The sequence below is a fragment of the Atractosteus spatula genome, chromosome 4 (assembly GCF_055471065.1).
Source record: "Atractosteus spatula isolate fAtrSpa1 chromosome 4, fAtrSpa1.hap1, whole genome shotgun sequence".
Classification (NCBI taxonomy): domain Eukaryota; kingdom Metazoa; phylum Chordata; class Actinopteri; order Semionotiformes; family Lepisosteidae; genus Atractosteus; species Atractosteus spatula.
Genome location: NC_142709.1, coordinates 52,916,883 through 52,944,853, shown reverse-complemented (window position 1 = coordinate 52,944,853; position 27,971 = coordinate 52,916,883). Strand labels below are relative to the sequence as shown.

General features: G+C 40.3%; 1 protein-coding gene across 18 annotated transcripts in view; it reads left to right on the top strand.

Moving 5' to 3' along the window:
* mecom (MDS1 and EVI1 complex locus) overlaps positions 1–27,725 on the top strand; it is a 187,462-nt gene extending 159,737 nt beyond the window's left edge. For 2 of the 18 annotated variants that reach the window (XM_088912585.1, XM_088912598.1), the window contains 14 exons: positions 2,970–3,072; positions 3,671–3,905; positions 4,371–4,518; positions 5,524–5,680; positions 9,617–10,967; positions 11,389–11,479; positions 13,209–13,235; positions 17,485–17,651; positions 18,698–18,775; positions 20,247–20,416; positions 20,983–21,127; positions 23,878–24,126; positions 24,771–24,960; positions 25,880–27,725. In XM_088912585.1, the coding sequence (XP_088768711.1) occupies positions 2,970–3,072; positions 3,671–3,905; positions 4,371–4,518; positions 5,524–5,680; positions 9,617–10,967; positions 11,389–11,479; positions 13,209–13,235; positions 17,485–17,651; positions 18,698–18,775; positions 20,247–20,416; positions 20,983–21,127; positions 23,878–24,126; positions 24,771–24,960; positions 25,880–26,014 (3,246 nt within the window). In that variant the 3' untranslated portion in view covers positions 26,015–27,725. Of the gene's footprint in view, positions 1–2,969; positions 3,073–3,670; positions 3,906–4,370; positions 4,519–5,523; positions 5,705–9,616; positions 10,968–11,388; positions 11,480–13,208; positions 13,236–17,484; positions 17,652–18,697; positions 18,776–20,246; positions 20,417–20,982; positions 21,128–23,877; positions 24,127–24,770; positions 24,961–25,879 lie in introns of all 18 variants that reach the window. The other 16 variants (XM_088912583.1, XM_088912597.1, XM_088912581.1 and 13 more) reach the window with 13 other exon arrangements.
* The last annotated feature ends 246 nt before the right edge of the window (positions 27,726–27,971 follow it).

Sequence of the window (27,971 nt, the reverse complement as noted above, 5' to 3'; positions counted from 1 at the left end):
GCAAAATATTAGTTAAAACATAACACAGCCAAGCTCATCTCCTTAACATTGTAGTGACTGTAGCTCTATATTCTAGGTGCTAAAGAAATATAAGAAAAACAACAGACGTGATCTGGTATGAGTTTCTTGAAATACACAAAAATGTGTCCCCTCATGCTTTCGTTTACTGTATGAACTCTCAGCATTACTTGAGAAAGTGTATGTGTGTACAAAGAATGGCATGAGATATCTACATTTAACAGGAAACCAATCAATATTTGGTTCTCATACGGCAAACGGTTGAATTTCAATTCCCTGCATTCTTCTTTTAAACAATAGGCCACAAATGTATCCCCATGACTGTAATAACCGGAGCTTTTTGTTCTCTCCTGAACAAATGATGTCATGACAAAGTATTGAAAATGTTTGATTTTAACTATCTTCAAGGGGAATGTCTCTTTAACCTCTGTGTTTCCGAGAAGCTGCGGTAGAATTCTAATATGTCACAATCCAAATGTCAACTAACGGCTGGAAAGGAAGCTAATAAGTTAAACCTTCAAGCGGTGCCAAAACTAATGTGCTTTAAATTGTTTGGAGAACTCCATTGTGTGCAGGGGAAATACAAAGACCCCAGTACCTTACCAGCTACCCATGTGAAGTATTAGCCTTGAAAGACCTTGGCGAAGCGGGAGAAGTTTTGGTGTGCTACTAGGGTGCAAGGAAATCGAGACACAATGGAAGTGCATAGTCTTTAGCTGCTTAATGGGGGGAAGGGAGGGAGAGGGGGGGCATAGCTTTATAGCTGATTGCTATAAAGCACCTCTAAATTCTTTATCTTGACAAACACAAATACTGCTTTCAGTTGCAATAATAATCTATAAATGTACAGGGACGAGTGCTTGATACAGGTTTGCATCCTTTGTAGGCCAAATAAAAGTGCCTGGTTAGCAGTCTCACTTTTGTTACTCTTAAAGCCTGTCTCCCAGCTACTGCATAACATAACAAGCAACAATTTCTCCCTCCTAATTCAAAAAGCATTCAGGTTCAAGTTGTGAGAGCCTTTTGCGTACTGTATGCAATGCTCTTGTATGCCAGATTAAATGAAATAGGCAAACGGCCTCTTTCCTAAATCAAATATCTGGTACAGTAGCATCTTTCTGCACCTAGGGAGCACATGTTCCCTTGTTTCTTTATTAGACTTTTTTCCTGAATTGTGAAGGGCAAGTATTTCACTCTTTATGGTGCTTGCAACAAGTCCTTTCTTAGCATTTTAAGATAATGTAACATTGAGACAAATTTCGATTAAAAAGTAAATTTGCTTCTGCAAGCCATAGTAAATAGCACGTTTTAAAGCTATGAAGCACATCCGCTACTTTATAAGACTGGTTTATATGGAGCCTCTAAGCTCCAAGAAGCCAGGTTTAACATTCCCCGTGAGACGGTATGAATCTATCATCTCTCCATGCTGAGACAACATCTTTTACACACATTTTACTACTTTTCTTAATGTTACCGAGATGTTGCAGTTCATTTTTCTCTGGGGTCTGTTTGTAGTTATGTTACTACATTTTGCTTTTTCAGTTTTGAAAACCACAGTGTATGGGAGGATTTTTTTATTAGTTCTCATTAGCCCTAATGTGCAGCAGTAACATTTTCTTCTATTGACAAATGCTGTGCTCACTTGGCGAGAGTTCCATCTTTTCATGGCTGTTAAAAATGACAAGCTTGACAAAATAGTAAATGAATACTTAGTTTTATCTTCGGTCTCTCCATCTAGTATATTAAGAGATGCATATTAAGAAATTACAAGTTTTATTTCTTGTATACATTGTAATAGGCATACTTGATCTATGGCACTGACAATATAGACATTCACATGTTGTGTCTTTCTAGCAGTTGAATCACAGATGTCCTGAATAGGAATTAAAAGTGTGTAAGCTTTTCATTTTAACTGAGAATCTACACCTCCATTGTCTAGTTCTGCATCGTTTGCATTCAGTAGGCTAACAAGAAGGGAGGATGTCACAAAGAACTTTCAGTGCTTAGCTGTCATACCTTGATGTCATCAGCTTCAGTGACTAATGGAGCCAGAGCTGACATAGCTCCCTGGGACCAGATGAGGACAGAAACCTGGAATTTGACGGCTGTCAAGTGTCACACTCAAACCAACTTTGCACCTTGCTTTACTGCAAAAATGACTGGACTAGCTCAGAACTGATCGTCATGTCAGTGGTCTGGACAGAGTATTTCTCTTTTCCAAACCTCAGAAAGAAAAACCTAAAGGTTTTCTGTCATATGCCTTGAGAATGGAAGTCTCTGATCTCTTATTAAAATGAACCAATTCAGTATCCGGGTTTTTAAGAGCCATCTGCTGGTATGAAATGAGCATTGCGCTTTTGGTTTACATTTGTTTCTGTGTAACAGGCACGCTGTATATATGTGTAGTACCCATGTAATGTGTTTAATATATTCCCAAAACCCAGATTTTCATGTGTTTTGAATTTAATTATTTCGCCGACCAGTTCTGAAATAAAAGGATCCCCTAATATTTTTGCCCTAATTCATTTTACAACTTACAAGTATCCTCACATCATGATATTTATGACAGAATGAATAACATTTAAACTATTATATGAACCTTGAAGAGTCTGTAGATTACAGTCTGCGTGTCTTGTCAATGAATATATATAAGAAGTATTCAACACACAAGAAATGCCGTTTAGAAACAATAGCATCTGTTGCATTTTTAATTTTTTGTTCATTTACATGAGTGACATTGAGTTATGGTGGGAAGCAACAGCCTGTGAGGTTTTATAGCGATCTAAATCTGAAACAATGGTGAGTTAAACCAATCAATTAAACATTTATGGGGACTTGAGCGATCATAGATACAAATAGAACAAAATCTTGAAAATATTGTGGCTCCCAGAATTAGGAGTAAGTATTCCCAATTCAGGGCCTTGATTATTGTGATGTGTGTTTCCTTTCAGATATTTTACAAAGTTACAAGAGACGTTGAACCAGGAGAGGAGCTGTTGCTTTTCATGAAGGCAGAGGATTATTCATGTCAGACAATGGCACCAGATATACACGGTGAGAACTCCAGCCCTTGAGATGAAAAGACATCATGTCCTAAAAGCTGTGCTTTAATGCTTTAAAGATACAAAAATTACAAAGATATATACAAAACTAAGAGGAAAACACTTATGTTTTAAGTAACAGAAATGTTCATTTGTGTTTTGTTAGTGCTGACTGTAGATAATCTTACTTATTTACCCCAGATCACAGTAATTTCTAGGCACTTTGTAAAGTATACATACAGTGTAAAACTAGCAATTGAAAAACACAGTTACATCTATAGTTCAGGTGGGTAGCTGCGTCAGCATGCGTAGGCTGCAAAGGAGCAAGTTAAAGGTTTATTCCATGCTGAAAAGAGAAGGGAGAAAACACAATGTTTCGGCAGTGAAGCCTTCTTCAGGTGTGTGTGAAGAAGCCACACACCTGAAGAAGGCTTCATAGCCGAAACGTCGTATTTTCTCTCTTGTCTTTTCAGCATGGAATAAACCTATCACTTGTTCCTATATCTATAGTTTGCTGTGAATGTTTTTCTCGCACCTTGCCGCTGTCTGAGGCATCTTTGGGGACACGTCCTTGAACGTGGGGTCCATTGTTTTCTTCCTGTCCCGTTCAGAGGAGCGGCAGTACCGGTGCGAGGACTGTGACCAGCACTTCGAGTCGAAAACCGAGCTCTTGGACCACCAGAAGTTCCCCTGCAGCACGCCTCACTCTGCGTTCTCCATGGTGGACGAGGGCCTCCAGCACAAATCGGGCAGCGAGCGCGACCTCCACGACCTGCACGATCTCCACCATCCACACAATCCCCAGGAGTGCAAGGAGTGTGACCAAGTGTTTCCAGATGCCCAGAGGTGAGAGGGACAGGGCCTCCACTTGCTCCAGCGCTAGGCTGCTGGGGCAAAATGGCTGGGCTGCTCAGTACGCTGACCCCTCGTCCGTGTCAGCCACTGCTGCAGCCCAGCTTCAGTACACTCTAGCAAGGCTCTTGCCTTCATGCACTGTATTTTTTAGGAGAAAAGTTTGAATTAAAGAAATTAGAAATGCACCTGACTTTTTTCTGGGAATTGACATGCTCGCATTGATTTTTTTTTTTAATTGATTAACTGAATTGACCTTTTCTGTTTTTCATTGCATTGTCGTTTTTTTTTCTTCCTGGGAAGTTAATATAATGTAATAATATACATTTTAGTGAAGTTACATACAAGTGAAGTTAGAAACGACAAAATAAAAACATTAAACAGGGACGTGTTAGTGCTCCATTTTAAAATGGACTTGTGGTTAATTAATGCACGTGTGTATATTTCTAACTTCACCAGTTTGGAGAGGCACATTCTGACCCACTCCGAGGAACGTGAATACAAGTGTGACCAGTGCCCCAAAGCTTTCAACTGGAAGTCCAATCTGATCCGCCATCAGATGTCACATGACAGCGGGAAGCACTATGAGTGTGAAAACTGCTCAAAGGTACAGTGAAGGGTTTAGCTGAAGGGGTGGAATGTTGTAATGTGCTTTTCTGAGGGTAACTGTTCCCCAAACCACCATAAACATTTTGTCATTTTTCCAAGTGACACTGAGACCCTTCCCCTGTCTTCATGTGGTGATCTCAGCTAACACCTGCAGTGTATGTTCACAGTTCTCCTTTATTATTTTTATATTCGCTGCAGGGTTTCAGCCTTCCTGTATGTAACAGTGAGCACAGTTTGGCAAGATTATCTCACTCATCTCAGTTTGATGTTATTGGGCTTTTTGTAGAAAACTGTACAGTGTAGAAATTACTGTAAGGGCCTAGTATTTAACTTTACCATAGTCTTCTCGCTCAAAATTTGCTTATAAAAAGTGCTGGTGGGTACTGGATCAACACCAAACAGAGAGGCTGTGTGAGTTTGCTTCTCATTGTGAACTTCAGTATGAACAATGCTGGGGCTGTTTCTTTGCAAACTGGAAATGAAGAAGTTGCATTTTCCCTGAGGCTTCTACAGTAAATAACAGACTGTCCTGGACAATAATACAGACATCAGAAGAGGTGAAGCCTGTTTCAGAATTAAGATACCAAAACATGCACAGAGCTTAAAAAATACACAGATGCCCTGTTGTTCACCACATTGCCAGCCCCATTTAGAAGTGACAGTCTTGCACACAATACTGAGCAGGTACAAACCACCCTCACAGTTACCTCCATCTTTCATGAAATATAGCAAAACGTATTCCTCAAAACATAACTTAGGTCACATCTTATCATGGTATGAATGCCAGACAAATTCAGAGGAAAGACAAAAGTGAGCCAACACACTTCGAAATCAAATCGATGCCTTTTACCTGAACAACAAACAGCCTGTGACAGAAAGTGAATCTCTCAGCCTGAGCCAGCAGTTACCAGAGCAGTTTTTGTCTTGTGGCAGAGGCTGCTGCTGCTTCTTCGTCTTGCCACCTAAGGAAACCCTCTTCTTTACGCGACTCCTTCTTTCTCAGCAGGTGTTCACAGACCCCAGTAACCTGCAGAGACACATTCGCTCTCAGCACGTAGGGGCTCGAGCACATGCTTGTCCGGACTGCGGGAAGACTTTTGCCACGTCTTCTGGGCTGAAGCAGCACAAGCATATCCACAGTAGTGTCAAACCCTTCATATGTAAGTCTCTAAGACCCTTCATATGTAAGTCTCTTTACTTTTTATTAGTCCTTTCTTAGTAAGAAATGCCCTGTTGTTGATGCAAACTTGATAGAGTTAAATTCCTCTGGCAAGCTGTTGCAAAATAGTAATGCTACTCATTTTGATATGCTCGAATGTTTTACAATAGTAAGTAATTTGTGATTAAATTAAAGCTTATGTTTAGTGCATGCTGTATTTGTTCGACTGCTTGAAGCATGAAGTATTTTTGACTAATTGTATAGAGGGTTTTGTAGAATTTAGACTGCCTTTGTTTGAACAGTTTGTGTATTTTTAAATATAATAATGAAATCCAAATGCTTTCGTTTACTAATAAAATCATTTAAGTACAATTATATTACAGTATTTTGCAGTTTTGATGTGATTCAAATTAAATCAAAATTATTTGTCTATTAGTAATTGGATTTTCAGAGGATTTGACAGTAATCTACATAATGTATTTTTCAAGCGCAGTCTTTGTATTACAGGTTTAAAGCAAGTAGATTTCTTCAAAACTTTGATGTAGGAAGTTTAGCAGTTACACATGAAAAGAAATGCCTTTTGAAATTCAGCATTATTTCCATATTTTAGGGAGGCTCAATCATTCAAATAGAATTTTGTTGTGAATAAATGCTATCGCTTTTTTGTCTTGGAGAGATTCTGCTATGTGAGATAGGAGGGTTATTTTGTAAGAGTTTAGTAGTTTGTAGATTTGAACGGGTGTTTTACGTTCTGAAAAAAAAATCAACAGAAAAAGAAAGACACCTTGTAGGAAAAACATGTTTAAATAATACAAGGCCTGGATGAGAAATCATGGAATAATTATGTGTAATAAACCCATTAATCAAATCAATACCCCGGGAATACAGATATCATTTGTTAAACGTGAGCTTTCTGTATTCTATCACCTGAAAGTGATAGATGTTTCTGCCTGACAAGGCCACACACACGGCATGGCCTGACTTTGGCTATTGCTGGTAACTGTCTTCCATTACAGTACACCGCCCTGGCTTAATTCAGACCCTCACCAGCACAAAGATAATTACTTGCTTACTTCACAAAATGCCAGCCTCCTCAAATAGAAACCACATGCAGTAATGGGCAGGCCATATTCAAAATAGTACTTAATTTGTGGTAATCAGTAGAAAATATGCAACCTAAACTACCAGCTAATTACTGCATTTTGAGAAATTTGCAGGACAGAACACACTCAGCTTCAGACGGAGTAATGGTCTGTGTTAGAGAGGGCTATGCTGGGAGAAGGGGGGGATAAGTGGGTTTATTCAAAAGCGCAGGGAAGAAAAAGTCAGGTGGTGGAAACAGACTCGTGTTACGTCAGGAAAAAAAAAGACTCCCGCAGCTGCAAGATGCCTCTTGGTATTATTTCAGTATGTGGATTTGCTGAAGACTAGTTTGAGTTTGCTGGCAGGAGAGAGAGAGAGTCACATAAACTGTACAGGTGGCCATACATGCTTTTAACAAAATATTACTTGTCGTGCGGATAAATGAGCTACAAAGCACCTGAATACGTACAGTAGGCCATCATTTAGAGATTCTGAATCACTTGCTCAGGCTTAATGTGCAGCACTTGCAATTGTGCATTTCCTGGGTGAGGTGAGGTTGCTTCCATCTTTGGGTCTTTGATAAGACGCAAAAAGGAGAACATCAAATGTCATCATCAAATCTAATGTCACTGTAAACACGCAGCTAACGTTGCTGAGAGGAGTCAAATCCAATCGGAACAGAAGAAAGACTACAAACAAGAGGTGCAGTACTTGGTAGTTTCTGCAGTAGTTAATTGATCCAAGGATGTCATCCAGCCATTTCTTGAAAAAAACTAGGAAATTGGCCCTGAGAACATGGATGGGCAGCTTGTTCCTCACTCCCATGATCCTTTGAGTAAAGAAGTGCTTCCTGCTAATTTAAAATCGCCGTGACTCCCGCAGGCAGGCTCGTCACTCTTTTCTCACACCTGCCCTGCCTTGGACCTGTTCATTAGGATGAAGTGCACCTTTGCAGGCAGTTCCAAGGTGTTCATCAAACAGCTAAAGCAATGTCTGGGCATTGTAGGATTAGTGCTAGTTCTGTTCCGAGGAACAGAAACCACCCAGGCTTTGAGCTGTGGAGAGACGGTAGTTCTAGAAGAGACTTGAATACTTGACTTCAGGGACTAACACTGAGCCCACATGCTTTCCTCTGAATGAAGATAGAAATCCTGTCGTACATTTCCAGGACATAACTAATTGTGCTAATTGTGAGGTTTTTGTTTCGGAGAGACAAGCAGAGCCTAAATGGTGGTTTCTTAACATTTGAAAAACAACTTGCCAGGAGCAGATTAGGTCAATGAGCTGTTTGTGCATTACTGTCATTTCTGCAAGAGGAGGACACAGCTTGTATTGAAAGTGACAACTCTGCAAAGCTGACATTTAATTTGAGGCGGATTAAATCATGTTTTACTATGGAGAAATAAAACATTGGATACATTGAGTCATGGCCATGTTTCTTTTAGTGTAAATAAGAGGAAATGCATAGTAAAGTTTCTTTATGAAAAATACTGATGAATGTTTTTTCTCATTGCTATAGTACATCCATTTATTTTATCTAATCTGCGGCGACAGTTTCCTAAATTAACAAAAAAAAGTTAAAAGCACTAAATTGTTGCTGAAGAAAGATGAAACAACTGATTTTTTTCACAGTTTGCTGTCCAAGACAGTGAAAAGAAGGCATTTTATTTTATTTTTCAAGTAGAGTGCCCCTCATGAAACATTGCTTGTCCATACCACCTTCAAGCAGTGATCTAACTGTTAATAATAAGTACAGTGCGGTTAATAGAATAAAATATATTTTATTTTAACACATTTACTGCAGCTAAAAGTTAAACAACATTTTCTTGACGACAGGGACTTAAACAGGTACAGTGCTCTTGTCTCTTGGCTGAATGCAGAACCTTGTCAGACATGACCAGCCCAGGTCATCTCTATCAAGGTCAGAGACCCTCGAGTGCAAGAAGGTCAGTGTTAGCAGTGGTATGAGGGGAAACAGAGGACGTGATTGTAATCCATGGGAACCAGCAATGCAGGATAGGATGCATTCAATTCAGTTTCCTTCTCAGGCTTAAAATAGAACCATTGTAAGTTCTGTCAGTCTTTCTCGAATCTTGAAAATGTTGCTGAATGCACAATGCTTACCGCTGCCCGCTTTTGATGTGAAAATGATGAGTGGCAGTGATACAATACCAGTGTAAACAAAATCGGGAGCTGGCGGATGCTTTCCCAAGAGGCTACGGAAGAATCGCATCTACAGGACACTTACTGTTCTGCCGGACAATGGATCTGAAGTCCCAGACATTTTTAGATTTCAAACAAGTCTTCACCATCTCAGACAGGGCCGCAGTTGTTTTCGAAGTGCAAACAAGTTGCCGAGGGCTTGTCAAACCCAGGAAAACCCTCCTCCAGACTGCACAATAGTTGCTTCTTTTTAACAAAATGCTGTGTCTGACACTAAAGGTGCACTCAGCCCCTTTCTTCAATTACAGGAAGTCTCTAAGTCTTTCCAATCCAAGTCATTGAGGGGCCCCAATTAAAGTTTTCCTAGTTCTTTTAAACTAACGACTTGGGGAGAAAGCCAGATTAGACCAGTTTAATAATTTTCCTTACATTTTAAACTAAAGTGATTGAAAAAGGCCAAGATGCTCTGCTGAACTGAAGATGTCTTCAACTGACTTTGGGACTCTGAGTTTGTATAATTTACACTGTGGGTCAGATGAAATTCAACAGAACGTGCTTAATGTCTTTCCAAAGATAGACGGTCTGTATACTGTATTAGCCTTTAGCTACCTGTTTGCAGTGCTTCATATGTTAGGTCACAGACTTAATATTTCTGCCTGAAGAAGTTGTTTCTGTTTTTGTGTGAACACAGGTGAAGTGTGCCACAAGTCCTACACTCAGTTCTCGAACCTTTGCCGCCACAAGCGAATGCATGCTGACTGCAGAACTCAGATCAAATGCAAAGACTGCGGACAGATGTTCAGTACCACCTCTTCTCTGAACAAGCACAGGCGGTTCTGCGAAGGGAAGAACCATTTTGCTGCTGGGGGACTATTTGGTCAAGGCATTTCTCTTCCGGGTACACCAGCGCTCGACAAAGCCACAGTGGGTAACATGAGCCATGGCAGCCCAGCTCTGGCTGACTACTTTGGGGCCAACAGGCATCACAGTGGGTTGACCTTTCCGGCAGCCCCTGGTTTTCCCTTCAGCTTCCCCAGTCTGTTTCCTTCTGGACTTTATCCCAGGCCACCACTGATTGCTAGCTCTCCAGTGAAAGGGCCTCAAGGTACAGAGCAGGGCAAGAGCCCTCTTCTGACACCCCCACAGGTGGTGACAGGTGCCCCAGACATACTCCAGTCTTTGAGCAAACTGTCACCCCGCAATGAGACCAGAGGGGTGGTGCATCAGACTGAGATCTCCTCCAAGGAGAGGCCCCTCGGTAAAATGAGTGACCAATCTGAGAGCAGCGATCTGGATGATGTCAGCACTCCCAGCGGAAGTGACCTGGAGACCACGTCTGGCTCGGATCTGGAGAGCGACCTGGATAGTGACAAAGAGAAAAACAAGGAGAATGGCAAAGCTCCAGTGGGGAAGAAGAGCAGTCTTCCGAACACAGCCTCCATGAACAGCAGTAAGAAGGAGTTCCCCAACCACTCCCTCTTCCCCCCTTCCCTTGACGAGCAAACCGCTGTCTCTGGGGCCGTCAACGATTCCATTAAGGCGATTGCATCCATCGCTGAAAAATACTTTGGCTCCACCGGACTTGTTGGGCTGCAGGACAAAAAAGTGGGGGCTTTGCCCTATCCTTCAATGTTCCCCCTCCCATTTTTTCCAGCCTTCTCTCAACCAATGTACCCTTTCCCCGAAAGAGACTTGAGATCCCTCCCCCTAAAAATGGAGCCACAGTCTCCAAACTGCGAGTCCAAAAAGGGCCAGAGCAGGAACTCTGAGTCGCCCTTTGACCTCACTACCAAGCGCAAGGAGGAGAAGCCAGCGCCCTTCACTAGCTCAAAGGCAGGGGCTTCACAGTTAGCGAACCAAGACCAGCCCTTGGACTTGAGCATGGGCAGCAGTCGGCGGGCAATCACAGCTAAAGTTGAGGAGACCAGAAAAAATCACGTGTTTGGCGAGGAGCAAGCCGCTGATATCGATCAGTCCAAAGCTCCTGATTCCTCACTGCAACACGCCAGGCCAACCCCTTTCTTCATGGATCCCATTTATAGGTAATGTGAATCTTTAACATTGAGTTACTGTTCTTAAATAGTTAGGCAGTACATGGCGTAAATGCTTTCATCCTGTTGCATCAAAGTTTCAAGGATTTAAAAGTGTAGGTGAAACGTGTTGTGATGAACATATTGTTGGAAGTTGCAGAGTTGTTTTCAACTTATTTTCTGACTGTAAAAGTAGAATCCCGCAGAAGAGAGCGGCCAAAGAGAAAGGAAATTGTTTTAGTCGTTTTTTCTTGATCACTTAAAAAGCAGAGCTGTTCTCAGACTGGAGGAAAACTGCCTTTTGAAAACCACCCTGTTGTTTTGAGGCATTCCAATGGAAAACAAAATGAGAAGTGCTGTAGCTGCCGTTTATTTATATGTTTATTTTGCACGTGCTGTTGGCAAATAAGAACTGAAAGAATTTTAATATTAGCAGGGTTGAGAAAAGGAAAATGAACGATCCGTTTGAAGCTCTGAAGGACAAGTACATGAGACCGGCCCCAGGCTTCCTCTTTCACCCCCAGGTAAGTTGCAGAAATCGTACGACACAGCTTGAGAAATATACAGTTGGTCTTGTAAGGCCGATGACAGGGTGGCATAGTACAGTATACTGATATAATAGGATATGAAGCCTCTGAACCTGCGACTTGATGCTGCAATTCAGTGCCTGCTCAGGAGCGATCAGATGTGGTTAGTTGTGATGGCCTTTGGGGGCTGTGTGAAATACACAGTGACAGCCCAGTTTGGACAGGTCTTTGCGTTAGCCGTACAGCTGGGACCGTTTGGCTTCATTGCTGTCAGTCTTTCAGAAAGGCCTGGCAATTGGTGACCATGAACATATCCGAAGCACAGGACTTCTGTTGTTCGTGGCCGCCATAATTGTGGAAGCTGAAAAAAACCAATACTCATTACGAGTCTTTTCATTAATAAATTTGTATTTTGTTCCTCACTAAACTATGCGGGCAGGCGAAGATAGATTTGATATTTTATAATCCCCCTGTTGCTATCAGAGCTCTGTTGGGTGATTTTGCAAAGACAATGTAAGACTGTAGAAAGGGGTAATAATACTGCATTACTGTATTTAGGTGCCCTTTCTACATCTACTTTAGCCATTGCAGTCCAGATGGACGAACTGATTCGTTTATCAGACTGTTTAACTCAATACAACTAAATGTACATCACACACTGTGTCGTTTAGTATCACTTTCTTTCCGGAACAAGTAATTTAACCTGCAGAAAACCTTTTCAATACTGAGGCCAGTAACAATGATATCTCTGAACTACTGTTTCATGATCAAATCCATGTGCCACATGAAGCTGTGTTGGGCTCCTACTTGACAGCATCACAGTCCGTCACGAATATAGCAGTTTTGGTAGATTTGTATACGTTACCCTGCATTCCATCTAATGTTATTGATCCGCATTGCTGATGATCAATAACATTATCACTGCTGAATAATTGTTCTTTTCCTTTGCTGACAAAGTCAGACACAAAAGCGTCAGTTACTCCAGACCTGTGTTGAAAACAGGAATAAACACAAAGGCACAATGCTTTGTAGAAATGTAGCTTGAAATGGGGAACACATACTATTTTATGACTTTTCAAATGATTTGATTCCGGTTTCTTCGGTACTTTAAGTCCCTTTAATACTAATTAATGAGTCAGCTGCCTATCCGGAAATACCATTTCAGCCATGAACACGGAGCGAAAAGCTCCATTAGCCCCTTGATTTTATTTCATTCTCCTCTCTCACTGAATTTGAAGTCCTGGTTTGTAGTTTCCAGTGTTTGTTATTAGAGATGTTGTGTTTTTACTTTATTGCAGTATGAATTAGTCATTCAAGTCCATGCTTTTCGGCTCCAGTATGTGTAGATAGTTCTTGAATGTCAGACCTTTTGACTTCCTTCTCCTGAGCAAGTATAATAATTTCTTTGTGTTGTTAGCATGAGGTAATCAAGGTCTGTAATGATGCTGAGATGCAGTCTTTTCCAAAGAGCCATTCTCTCACTCATTAAGGTGTCTGTAGACAAAATGTCACGAAACGCAACTTGACAGTGAGGGTGAAAAAAAAGAAGGCAAATGTCGACAGGTTAAGGCGTAGGCTGAAATTGTAATGACTTGACTATAACATCATAGCCTGCATATACAACATGTGCAGGCCTTACCATATTGCATGTTTCATTTATTGCTACATTCTTACACTGAAGAGTTATTGGTATTGATTGATATTTCTTTTTTAATCCTGCTCCCAGTTTCGTTTGCCCGATCAGAGAACATGGGTAAGTTCATAAGAAGTCCAGAATATTATAAAATGCTTTATTAAAAACCCACCCTGCTTACAGGCATGACAGCACACGGTGCATAGCTTGTGATGCATGGGTCAGCCGAAGGCCGACAGACTAACCTTGCCAGATACCAGTTACTGCTTATCTAGTTTTACCCAAGCAGAAAGTTTATTTTATTCCTAAAGAAGGATGTTTTTGTTTTCTATTACAAAAAAACATCTGCAATTGAAAAGGCAACACAAATATCACAAAAGTTACAACTTCAAATCTTGGAATTCATTTAATGATCTGAAAAGGCTACATAGAAGCTACAAATCTGTGCACTATTCTTTTGTTATAGTTTGTGTCGGGGTGATGGGGATGTTGTATGTTTCAGTGAGATCATAAAGAGGATACGTACAGGTATACTCATGATTAAATCGATATCTTCAACGTGCATTCACTTAATCTGCAGCGTTCAGAGCCGGATCAGGGCAGCCAAGTGGCCCTGAGATGTGAAATGCAGGGGAGTGTTTTCAGGAAAAGTTCGAAGATGTTATTTTTGTCTCCAAAGGACAATATATAAATAACCGAAAGAATAACATTTGAACCCAGTATCAGTAAATTTTCTGTAGTTTTGTTTGTGTTCCTCGAGACGTGAGTCACCAGGCTTTTTTTAAGACACGTACTGAATTGAAATATACAGAGGGCTGTTTTTTTCTGCTGTTCTGGTTGCAGCAAATCCATCATTGTTTAGCATTCTGATTAATGTCTGAGGTCCCGCCCTCCGAGCTATTCTTTATTTAGGAAGCCTCCCCATGTACAGTACATTATGTGTCCTGTGTCATTCAGATGAGTTACTGAGCCTTCCTATTTATTGCTTGTCTTCCTCCTCTGGAAAACCTCTTAAGTCCATTTGGGTCCTCATAAGAACCAGCAAACCCAAAGGGAAAAGAGATCCGCTAAATGAATTACCTCTAGTGCCGATAATGTGAATAATATAATGTCTGTCAATGTGAAAAATGACTATTGCTGTTTGAAGGTAGGACCTCCTCTCCTGTTCAAGAGGCCTGCTCCTCTGGTGGAGTGGGGAAGTGAGAGCATTTTTGTTCTGCTCCTGCTCTTTTGTACACATGCTTTTCACATGTAAGAGGTTTTTAAAGGAGGCACGGCTTATTAATGTCACACAGATTGTAGATAATGAGAGAGTTTAAGTCTGGGATCTAAATTCGCATTCATCATCATTAGGCGACACATTTTAGAGAGGGAGAACGGGGTCTTTTTTCATAAGAAAACTGAAAAAAGGGGCATGATTGTTCTTTATTAAAGCTGCATTCATTTGCATCTATATTTGTGTGTGTGTGCATAGAGGAGAAATGGTCATAACCAAGTATGAGACGTTATGAAATGCGTAGTAGCCAAAATATGAACATGTACCGGCTAATATTTGGGTATTCCCAGTTACCACAGTTTCCCTGCTGATATAGATCTTGATTTTTCTAGAACAAACCTAGAATGTACCAGCGGCCAATATTAATGAGTTGATCTGAGTTTGCGGCACCCAGGCTTATTGACACAAATGCGGATTTCATCATTTGGCCACAGTTGACCACTTCTCCCCGAATGAATCGTCCTCCCCCTCCTGCCAATATTGTTGGAGTGGGCGTTTTCACAAGTGTCTACCAGAGCAGCGTGACCTAGCGCTGAATGTGGGCAGGAGCCATTCCTCTTTAATAGAGCTGTTAAAATGAGATGTGTTTGTTTATGACACAGATATGCCGCTGAATAATGACTCGCAATGATTGCTGAGATGCCGTTAACGATACCTCAACTCGCTGATATGTTTATAAACATTTGCTTTGTCCAGTGGAGGCAACGTCTCTGTTTTTTTAAACATGAATTGGGAATTGTGGCAAAGGGCTGCTTTGCGTCAGTACCAGGTTAATAGCCTCCGAGGGATTAGGAGGAGGGGGTAAAATTGTTTCCTTTTTCAGACATCTGGTTTCTGATAAGATCGACAATAGTTAGAAATGCATATCACAAATTACTCCACACTATGCGACACTGTCATTTGGAGATAGCAGATTACAAGTAGGCTATACATAGACCTTGTAATAATAACACTGAGCGTGTTTCCAGAGATCGTCCTCCGATGGAGTGCTGTGCCTGCATGCTTAGAGTCCTTGTTGTTTTGCCAGCCCATGAGAAACAACAGCTAGAGCGGCCCTTATTTTTTCTTGTATTTAAAACTACACTTTGCCGTGCCTTGACGCAAAACTTCAAGTGCAGCCTAGCTAGAATTCATGCAGACAAGAACTGAATTAGAAACCATTTCCTTCCAGGGTGAAATCCTGAAAGGTTGTAAAGTTCATGGCTAATGGTTCCAAATTGCAGTACTTTTAAAAAGCCGTGGATAATTTTTTCATTGCCTTTTTAGATTTGATTTCGTGAATTATCATCTTTTTACTTTCTTCTTACGGATTATCACATTACTACTTCCTGCCTTTCAATATATATTGATGATTATTAATGTGTAAAATTATACATATACATGTGAAAATAGCATATAATTGCATAGGGTTTAAAGCTGCAAATTACATTCTCCCATTGTCAGACCATGATGTGAAAAAAACACATAGTAATAGGTGCCTTGCATTTTTTCTAAATCTTTAAAGCTGAACTGTCTAATCATATTATGCAGAATAGAGCTTGATACATTTAGTGCTGTTAATGCTTTCCGAAATAATTTGTAATATCAAAAAAGTGAGATGTGCAGTACAAAAACAATTAATCATTCAGGTCCAGAAAAGGGTCAATGAAATACATGTTTTTATGGGTTTTATTTTTATGAGAAATATCAATGCACTGGTATCTCAACAACTGGTATACAAAAACCATGCAGCCTTTCCATTAGATTTTTTTTTTTGTGGTGGCTTAATGATATCATAATCAAATGAAAATGACACTTCACCTCCTCCAAAAGCTGTATCCTTTCACTTTCAGCGTAAATGGCTTCCGTTATGAACTTTGCACTGGGCTGTCATTTCTAATCAGCTTTTCAGGCAAAGGTCGTCACTCATTGATCAGTTATTCTTTCATGTATTTGTGCCCACCATGTAAATGATGGAGACAGGACAGGAGGACCGGTCAGGATGGAGCGTTCAGGCACATTGAATTTCAATTGATTTGTGGCTGTATTAAAAAAAATCCAGCAGACATGTAAAATAATGCAAATTCGTATCCCTGTGAAAAAGCTGAAGAAACTGACAACCGCATTGGTCTGTAGGGACAAGAATTCCCTCCTAACCCAGCTGTATCATTATTACCAATGTCTGGCCTTTGATCAGTAATGTCAACATCTTTCATATTGACAAATGTGCTGTCCACTCGCATTGTGCGGAAAATGTTTTACAGGCTATGAGTGATTATGAATCAAGCCCCATAGCCCATGGACTTCAGTGCCCTCCAGTGTTTTCGTATTTACCATTTGACAAGTAAATGCATCTCGACTTTCCTCTGAGAATTTTTGCAATATTTGATGAAAGACTTTTAGCAAATTGGCAATGGTGCCCTGTACGATGCAATTTGTAACTAGGGAAAGGAGTTGGGAGTAAGAAGACGAGATGGCAGCACAGTGGCGGCAGGAAATAAAAAGGCTGACTGCGATGTGCTCAGAGAAATTCCAAAAAGAAAGACGGAGAAAAGGGAGGAAATAAAATGAAATAGCAGTTTTTTTTTTGTTTCGGGGCCTATTTTTATAGCAGAGGAATATTTTTATAACTTTTTGCCCACATACAACTCAACAGTTCTAATGCAGAGCCAGACCTTTTTTTTTTCTCTTGGTATGACTCATTGATGTGCTGTACATGGGGTTTCACAGAAAAAAACAAAAATCTGGATAATTTTTCATTTTCGAGCTGAATGCTCCGTTACACGTCTAACATGCATATACACTATTAAAGATACTTATTATTCATTTTTGCCAATATCAATTATTTGTCATTAAAAATTCGGCAGAGGGTTATTATAAATTCAATGCAATGAAGAAATGCCAATTGAAAAATGCAACCTGAACAAATACTTACTTGAGTCTCTGTGTGTGAGGAAAAAGGGAATTAAGTTTTTCCACTAGCAAGAGAAGAAAACACTACTACTACTGTATTTTGTTGTTTTTTTATGCAAGAATAATACAATAGAGTCTTATGCAATGATTGATTTGCACATTTTGCGCACAACAATTGAAGATTTCTGTTTCTCTTCACAGATGTCAGCTATTGAAAACATGGCAGAGAAACTGGAGACTTTTAACTCCCTAAAACCAGAAGCCAGTGATCTCATACGGTCTGTTCCATCCATGTTTGACTTCAGGGCTCCTCCAAACGCTCTTCCTGAGAGCCTTCTACGAAAGGGCAAGGAGCGCTATACCTGCAGGTGATTACCGAGTTAATTAAAGCAGGCTTGATCGGAGACTGCACTTAGCATTTCCAGAACCACACTGTTTACTTTTGAAATTACCACTGATTAGAAGATTAATAGAAACTGTTAGAGAATAGCTTTGGCTTTGATCTACTTCGATGTGATCTTCATGTTGAAATGTTGCAGTCACCAATTTTTTTTTTTTTGATTTCCCATTCGGTCTAATTCGAACTAAACAGTGTGTAAAATAAATACAAAGTTAACGTTTCACTCGAAGCAGGAAAGAAGAAAGGGAATGGTGACTTGAAGAGTTGCTGTGAGGTCGCAGTTGTTGAACTACAGTAGTGAGAAAATGTGCTAGCACACATCCATGGCTTTTATGGTTGTGATTTGTGCCGCGTATGGAATCAGACCCATGAAACTCCTGGAAAACTGTCAAGAAATAGCCCAATCAATAGTTGTTTCATCTTAAGACAAGCTTTTGCCGCATGGGTAGTTAATTTGAGAAAGGAATCGCAAATGGTAAAATTGCAGGGCAGTTGGAACAAGTGTAGTTTTCATCAGGATGTAGCGGGAGTTCGGACTGTTTTAATCCATCAGGTGAATCCATCTCCTGAAGAAGGTGATTCAACAGAATTTATCTGGACTTTGGCACACCGCTGCCCCAAAGCAACCCACTCCCACCTTTAATTTGGTCATGTAATATGAGTAGAACTAAAAAGTACTAGTAGTTGGTTTCATTTTATCTAGAAAATGAGAATTTTATTATGTTGTAACATAAATTTTGTTAAATTTGTTGTTAAATTTTAAAGCTTAATAAATGCCAAGTCTAGACATGCTAAATCTGTGCATCTGTGAATATGTATGGCTGAATGTACTGTACCACAGGTTTGTCTAAATATACCCATTTTGCCTATAGGTATATGTTGTTTTTAAACAATGCAGAAAATGTTAGGTTGTCAGACTGAGTCTTCCACTACTCATTTCTTCCATTCGGGGAAATACGTTCTTTGGAAATACAAGCCGTGTGTGCCTTTCAATGAGTTTTCTTGTTTCCATAGGTACTGTGGAAAAATATTTCCACGATCTGCAAACCTAACTCGCCACTTGAGAACTCACACAGGAGAGCAACCTTACAGGTATTCTTTCAGGAGATAGGCAATATACATTTGATCTCAATTTGTGACAAATGTGTGATAATTATTTTAATTAGTATGATAAAGCCACCTCTTAATATTTATGTAATAGCATTTACCCAAGCTTTTGGTAGTGCAGACTTTGGAAGGGATCCTTTTAAACTTTAGTATGTGTGTTCTCTGTGTTGACGGTTTTGCAAAATTGTCTTTACCACATGCTGTTTCAACCAGCACTTGTTTTGTATAAAAAGTCCTTTTTTGTTGTTAGTAGCAAATATCATTTATTAAGGGATTCTGTAACAAGGATGTTTTTAGAGGACGCTTTTTTTTTACATGGTTATGGGAGAACTTTCCACTGTTTTGTATGTTTTTTCAATGGTGTACAAGCCTGAAACAATTATCATTCTGCTAAATAATTTAGGTGATGAAAAATGGTCACAGTTCACAGTGTGACAAGAGCTGTTTTGAAGTCCTGAAGAGGAAGTTAGATGAAAAATTGGGGTGATGAGGACTGTCGGCACATTTCCAGCAAGAGTAGTTGGAATAATTATTTTTTGTCTGAGGAACGGCTTTAAGAGAAATACAGTAAAGGCCCAGGAGACAGGGAATGACTATAGGGTATGAAAATTGATGCCTCTGGTACCAGTGTGATAGACTAAACTGCACACGTTGGCAGAGAAATAAAGATTTGTACTGTTTATTGCAATTTTTTTGGAAGATAACAGACTTTCCTCTGGGACAGGCAATCGAGCAAGCTAATTCTAGCAGAAGAAAAGATGTAATCATTGTGTATAATTTTGCATGGAAAAACTTGGCTTTCTGTCTAATTTTAGAGGGTTAGAACAAATTTGTTGCATGCTTATTTTGTAAGAAAAGAATTTAATTTTATTGCATTGGCAGGACATGAAACAATCAGCTTTCTACCTTGAAATGCTCATTAATCACATCTGTGTGAACATTAAGAGCAGCCAATTAGGGATAAATGTAGGCCGGCTAATTATGAAATTACATTTAAACAAAAACACAAGACAACACAGAGAGATGTGTGTCTTGTGAATACCCATTTTTTGTCTCGTTGTAAATAACTTAATAGACCGGGAACGTCAAGTTATATGTAATTCAGGTAGGGAAAGAAAAACAATATTAGTATTACAGAGTCACTGACAGCTTTACTATCAATGGACTATGGTCTTCATTTATTCAATCATTTTGTCTACTTTGCATTGTCAAAGAGAACAAACAATACAAATATGAAAATATTTTTATTCCTTGATAAAACGTCCATGAAAAGCAAATCCGAATTTCCTTGATCCTTCTTAAGTAGGTGAGCCCCAATGTCCATAAACTGTAGTGAATGATGTCCTTCATTAAAACTGCATTTTTTATACACATCCAGCAGACTTCAAATTTAGGTGGCGCTAATGGAAGCCATGTTGAGCTCTACCACTCAGCTGCGACACTCCTTCTTTCCTAGGTGTAAATACTGCGACCGTTCCTTCAGCATCTCCTCCAACCTACAACGGCACATCCGTAACATCCACAACAAGGAAAAGCCCTTCAAGTGCCACCTGTGTGACCGATGCTTCGGTCAGCAGACCAACCTGGACAGGCATCTGAAGAAGCACGAGAACGGCAACTTGTCAGGTGAGATTTTGAAGTAGAGCTTTGGAAGTAGATGAAGATGAGTACACGTGCTGCCAATCTCAATTCTGGACATGGGCCAGCACCCGAACAGTACTTGACAGGGTAAAGCCAGTCAAACCGGTCTTACTTGTTCTATGAAGAAATCCCATAGAACCATGGGTAAGGCAAATGAATATCTGAGAGCTCCCAACATCCAAAATTGATCCCAGGACCTTCTAGCAGTTCGGTCGCAATGGATCCTCTTGCAGATTTCTTATTGAAGCCTCAAACAATGCTTGTAAAGATTTTATTATCTCAATGTTTAAAATCTCACTATGCCGCGGAGGACAACCACTAGGATACTATAACACTTGATAGGAATAGGTCTGTCTCTGTGTGTCATCGGAGAAATCCTGAAGCCTCAAATCTCCTGGGACTGCCAAAAAGGAATTTGACATTCCGGAAAATGGCTCAAATTATGTGTTTGAAATTCAGCTCTGTCCTGGCCTGCCAATGCCAGGATTCTCTTGCTTTCTTAATTTTGCTAGGTAAGATAGGTAAATAGTATGTGCTTTTCATTTTTCAAGGTACTGCCATGTCCTCACCTCAGTCAGAACTGGACAGCAGCAGCGCTATACTGGATGACAAAGAGGACTCTTACTTCAACGAGATACGGAACTTTATCGGCAATACGAGCCAGAACCACCGTTCCCCCGGCCATTCAGAAGAAGGGTGACTATCTCTTCTTGTAACCTACTGTACTGTGTGTGTAGCTAAACAGGCCTGTGAACTTCATCTGTCTGTGCCATAAGTATTTCAGGCATAAGTTTACTCAGAGGGTGAGCCATGTTGTTTTTTTATGTGGTATTATTTCTTTAAACAAGAGAAATGCTTTCAAACCTTACCACACTCCAGCAATACAGAGGATGTTTGTATAGTTTTTATCTTCCCAGTGTATGAATTCCCCTGTCTCAGTATGCTGCGACGGACAATGCTATAGCCCTGCTAGGAATATGTCGGTCTGTCCATATCGGTCACACTTGGTTCATGCGGTCACAAAGTCTAGAATACAGATATCTTGTCTTTTGTCAGTTGACCACCCAGGCGGATAGGCATTTGCTAGGCATAGCAGCTATAGATAGTAATTTTTTCTGTCTAAGCAATATAGGCACTTTGTCATTAGATCATTTGTGATGGCTACTGATGCTGTTCAAGAGAGATTTATCTGTATGGCATGTAAAGGTACTGTACAAGCCCCTTTTCCTCCTGCAAAACAGGAGACATACCAAAGCCTTCTCCAATGCAAATATTTAGCGCTATGGGCTACAGTAGTGTAGTATTTATATGCAAACATCACAGAATAATGAACAGCCGGGCCAGGGCATTTTTTATGCTGTTCATACTTTTTTTTAATTAGATTGTTGCCCGAGGTGATTTTAGACAATCACAATTTAAGACAGTTCAGATGATTGCAACATTTGGAAATGTGCAGACAATTTTTATAACTATTGAGTCTTGTTCAAACAAGGAAAAATAAATATATATATATATTTTGATCTTGCCTAAATTATGTGAAATTTTGAAAGCTTGATGAACTTCTTGATAAAGGGGGCAGCGTTTTCTGCATAATTTTGTAGTCCACATTTTGCACGCCTATGTGGCAGATCAAAAAGATTAAACTGATAGAAATCTCATAAGGTTCTTTTGATATTTATTTTGGTATAGTGATGTAAACATCAGAAATGCATGAAGAAAATTGATTAAATAAATTATAGTTAAACGTGCATTTTTTTCCTCTCTGTTGTGTGATTGGTGCTTTTGTGCAACATCTGGCCTCAACATGTATCACGACAGGAAGATGGTAAAAAGACAAGGTCAAGAGGTTGGCCAGTGTTTCCTTTCAAAGCCATGCACTTCTGACTGCTTTTGATAGATATTTTATCCCCAGCAAATTACCACATTTGAAAGCATAATTAGCGAATCTGTTTTCTTAATCATTGAGCTTTGGAGAGTTTGGTTCAAGTCCATTTCTCCACGATCCTTGACAATCTAGGTACGGGACAACTACTAGGCTGGCAGTCTGACCCCAAGCTAAGTGAGGTTTCATGTCTCTCCAAGTCCTATTATAATCACGTTTTAGATAAAAGATGGCCAAGATTTGCATTGTGTGACTTTATTTTTGGCAATTATTCTTTCTTCCTTTGCAGTAAAGACTTTTCGAGTCATTGCAAACTCAGCTTTTCTGTTTCAAATAGATCATTTCCTGGTTTCATGGGTTTTCTAATCTGAAGGATAATTGTGATGATTTTTTCTTCGTTTCTGTGGTAGGGATGTTAAAGGGAAGGGGAGGGGGGGGGGGATTGTTGAAGTTGGACTTTGTGTACCAAAAAGGGCATTTTTTAGAGCTGACGATAGATGGCTAGGACCATAATTAGTGATTCAGTCCTAATGTGGTTACAGATGATTTAACAAATAGTGGTTTCCTGTAGAACTGAGACAGTAGATAGATTAAGTCACTGTGAGTTTTGATAGCTGTGGTGTGTTCCTAAGGGACTAGGAAATGGGCTGGTTGGCACTGCTCTCATAACTCTTAAACCAAATGGGGCTGTCAGCTAAATATTTTGCCTATTAGATGAATTCTAGATAATAGAAAAATAAACAACACAAACCCAAGCAAAGAAGTTAAGTACTGAAGCTATTTGCTGACCACCCTTCTGTCCAGAAGGCTTCAGCTTGTGATGACAAACAGGATTCCGGTTCTCTAGGGCTGCGACTTCTTGAGTTTTCCATTTTTCACTTTGGCCCAGACTCCACTGCTCCGACACAACAGTGAAAAAATTAAATAAGTGCAGCTTTTCAACAGCAAAATGATGTATGTGGTTTGTTGGCTGGTGGTGGTGTTTTCATCTGAAACGCGCTGAGATTTTCGAGAGGCACAGTGCAAGAACCTGAACTTCATTATTACTCCGAGAGTCTTAAATAGTGATCTCACTGCTAAAAACAGAACCACTGCAGGGACCTGACTGCCGAGACTGGAGTGTAGCTCTCGGAATGTATTCAGTTCATGCACTGCACATTAACCTTGAGTCTTAAGTCACACTTGAAAGAGGGAAGACTGCTTCCAGCTATATCATACAGTCATTACTTCAGGTACACTGAGGTATATTGTTTCCATTTTTCTTGAAACCAGTAATATAAAATTATTCATTTTTATCTCAAAACCATAGTTAATGAATTAGCCTTAATTAATAATAAAACCAAAGGGGGCCTAGACCAGTGGAAGTATATAGCATTTCTTTAAGTAATCAAATACAGTACATGAATAATAAAAATATTATCTGTCCATCACTTTCCTAAGTGCTAAAATTAGAATATCATATTTAAATGTATGCGTTTTATTAAAAACAAACTGCCATCTTTTTACTTGTGTGAGAAGGATTATTTTTCTATGGGCTAAAGGGTGTTTTATGTTCTCCGACCAGACTGAATGGAAGCCAGTTTGAAGAGGAGAAGGGGCCGCTGCCCAGTCAGGAGTCCCGTGACCTGGAGGAAGAGGAAGTAGAGGACGACCTTGGGGTGGAAGAGGAGGAGGAGGAAGAGCAGAGCGACACTGCAGGCAAATCTGGGGACGAGCCACTGCCAGGCAACATGGACGACGACATCATCCACGATGACATCGACTTTGAGGGACCGAATGACCTGGCACTGAACTGCAAGACATCCCCTAGAAGGTATTTTAAATGCCCATGAGTATTTCTTTCAAAATCAGTATTAGCCTATCAGTACTAAATGAGTGCTTTGCTTTTAATCACAAAGGCAAGGTAGGGACTCCCTTAATAATAATATAAAAGAAAGTAAGGGCTCCAGAGATTTTCATCTCAGGTTTTCTAAGTTGCCTTAGAAACCTGCAGTTTTTTCAGAGAGAGAGGCTTTGCTCCTGCAGTTGGCACTAGCTGTCTTTTTAAGGCGGTGTGTAGCTCACAGCTGGCAGTGGGCTCGAGAGAGAGCCTGTCAGGGGAGGGGACTCCCCTGTTAGCTCCAAGCTGGCATCATAGTGGCCAGCGGAGTTGATCAACGGGTGGCGATGCTAAACTATCAGGACTAAAGAAGAAAACTAATAATTAAATTGAATCAGTCCTATGTGTATTGGGAATAAATGGGGGATTTGTAATGCATTTATATGTAAGGCTTAGGGAATTAGACATTAATATTCTAATTGTTCATGCTTTATATCTGCAAATAGCAATGGGAAGATGCGGGGGATCTGGGAAATTGGCCCACAGAGCCTTGTGTCACTGTGCCACTGGTTATCAGCCTGCTGTTCTGCCCCTGGTGGTGTATGAGTGTTCACGGACTGACTGGTCTTCTTTGACAGGTATAAAGAGGAGGAGGAGGAGGAGGAGGAAGACAAAAGTGGGTTTTCTGCTCTGGACCACATCAGGCACTTCACAGACATGCGCAAGATGGAAGAGAATGAGTATAACGATGCTGAAATCGCAGCTTTCAGTGCCGCCCACCTGCCAGAAGCCATCAAACAGCCACTGTACAGGAAGTCGAAATCACAGGTAAGGTTACAAAGACCAGTGAAGACCCAATAGAGTCATAAAAGCATAACACAGTATGCATCTAAAGACAGGCAGCCTGGATTTGCAGCTTTATTTTAAAAGCAAATACATCCGTCCATGATCAGAAAGTCATTGATTCTTGGTACATTTCAAAGCAGCAAAAGCCCTATTCCAGAAGCACAGAGTAAAATGTAGGACCACACCCTGGACAGGACACCAGTTCATCACAGGGCACAGAGGAGGGTAAACACTGGACAGGATGCCAGTCCATCACAGGACACAGAGCAGGACCACACCCTGGACAGGACACCAGTTCATCACAGGCCACAGAGCAGGGTAAAATGCTGGACAGGATGCCAGTCCATCACAGGACACAGAGCAGGGTAAACGCTGGACAGGACGCCAGTCCATCACAGGGCACAGAGCAGGATAAACGCTGGACAGGACGCCAGTCCATCACAGGGCACAGAGCAGGGTAAACGCTGGACAGGACGCCAGTCCATCACAGGGCACAGAGCAGGGTAAACGCTGGACAGGATGCCAGTTCAGCACAGGGCACAGAGAAGGACCACACTCTGGACAGGACACCAGTCTGACACAAGGTGCAAAGCAGATTACACACTGGACAAGACACCTGTTCAGTAGTTTTTTATCTCTGACTTTGGTCCACCTTAAGCACTGTGTGTCCTTAGAATCTATGCCTATCGGATATCTCTAATTTAAGCAAAAAAAGGAAACATTACATCACTCGCTGGTGTTTGCTCATGCATTAGATTTGATTGTTGGTAAAATCCATGTAGTTGTCTCTTCCCACTCCGCATCAATGAGGTGAAGGGACTGTTTTTAAACGTGAGGATCGAGCCTGCTTAGACGCCAGGGTGGCCGGAGCCCGGCTAATTAATCACCCCTCTCCCCCCAGGCGTACGCCATGATGCTGTCACTGGCAGACAAGGATGCCCTGCACCCCGCCACTCACACTCCTGCCAATATGTGGCACAGCATGGCCAGGGCTGCGGCCGAGTCCAGCGCCCTCCAGTCCCTCAGCCACGTATGACGCCTCCGGACCTGAACGGAATGGGACCAAGTCCACTTTCTCGCCCTGACCTTTCACACGGGACTATTTAAAGACTGCTGAGCAGATTGCCTTACCCACTTCCAGGGTCACCCCGCTCCAAAACTTAAAAAAGAAAAAAAAAGAAAGAAAAAGAGAAGAAGAAGCAGCATTGTGACCTTAAATTGATTAAATAATAATAATGATAATAATAACTGTATTTATTCTGTCAAGTTTCTGTTTTGCACAGCAAGGGCAGCTGCTGGTTTCAAAGATCAATGTGACATTAAAGCAGTTTCGTAGAGCGTGTTCACAAAACTGCCGAGCTTTGAGTCTTCCATTTCCTAGGGATTTGGCATAAGGCAGGGGGTATGTGCCAATAGGAGCACGTGGATCCAATCCGATGTGTACAGTAAAGAATGGTGGGAGGAAGGCATTTGTTCCATTTATATACATATATATTTTTGTGCATTTCAAGTGTAATACCCTTTAACCTTTACGAGGACTGTAGCTCTACATATGCAAAAAGCTCTGGCACAGCGCAGAGGCATAGACCTGCTGAAGGGTAAACTTTTTTTTTTTAAGTCGTTTTCCGAGGAGTGAAATAAAAAACGTGCCTGAAGTTTCTTCACCTCTCATTGCTGGAAATAACAGGTTTAGGGTGAAGAGTCAGGCAACTTGGTATGCAGTGCAATACCATGGGACTGCAAGCCGATTCCATTAAAACAAGACGTTTGAGAAGATCCCTGTATCCCTGTATGATAAGTAAAGAAATGACATTGTTGTGTGTTCTTGCACAATTTAAGCACTGTCTACAATTATTAGAAAAAAAAAACGTTCTGTTTTGTATTCCATTGTATCATTGTGTAGTTCATCTGCGTTAAGATTGTTTTTTTTTAAATGGAAAACCACGACTTGTTAATTTTTTGCAGAATGCAATGAATTGCAAGTGCTGAAGCCTGTCACTCAATTAAGGGTCCATTCAAGTCAAAAGCATTTTTTTTTCAAAGATACCACTAAATAGTCTTAATGGTAGTTGTTAGCTACTTTGTTTTCCATTTTTGTTTGATTTTTAGACAATCACGTTTTCTTTTATTGTCGTTGCTGCGTATGTTCAGAATTGTATTTATTTCTTGACAAACTGTAGTTTGTTTACTGAATAGCACTGTTCCAATCCACCCAAAGATGATATCTTCGGTGGGCCTAATTCATAAGTAAATGGGGTTTGTAGAATATGTATGAGTGCCAGATAGTATTAAACATTTCATTTCGCTCTTTATTCTTTTATTGAGACTGGTTGATTAAATAGATATTAGGGTTTTTGTATTACAATTTACTGATTCAATTGTAAAAAATAAAAAATAGCAGGTATTATTTCTTCATAACAGCATGATTCTTCTGATTAGAACTGTACCTAATTTTTTTTTCTACTGGTTGTCTGCAAGCTTGTGTGATGTTCTGTTCATGTTAATCCTCTTTGTAAAATGAAGTGTGCCAAACCTATAATAAAATAACAGATTATATGCGTTTATTTTTTTTCCCCCTGTGATGAGGGACCAGGTTTCTTTGTGTTGTTTTGTTTATAATCTCATTTTAAAATAATCAGCAAGTTGAGGTACTTTGTTTTAATGCTTTGTACAATGTAACTGTAATGCATTTCAATACAATACTATGGGAGGAGCAATTAAAAGAAATAAAGGACTACAAATGTGGGCTGACTGTGCAGTTTTCTTTGGCTTTTATCTGCTGTCTGGGCCTCCGGTAGAATTCCTGATTTATCATTAAGCAAAGAGAGCATTCGGAATGTAAATGGGAAAAAGCCGTAAATTGTTTTGTGAAACAGCCTAGCACAACATCACTATAGTATCCCTGCTGACTGATACACAGTGTTTCTCTGCAAATGCAGTGTAAGGCAGTAACAGAGGTTTTCTGCTTTTTTTTAAAAAAATGCTTGTAATAA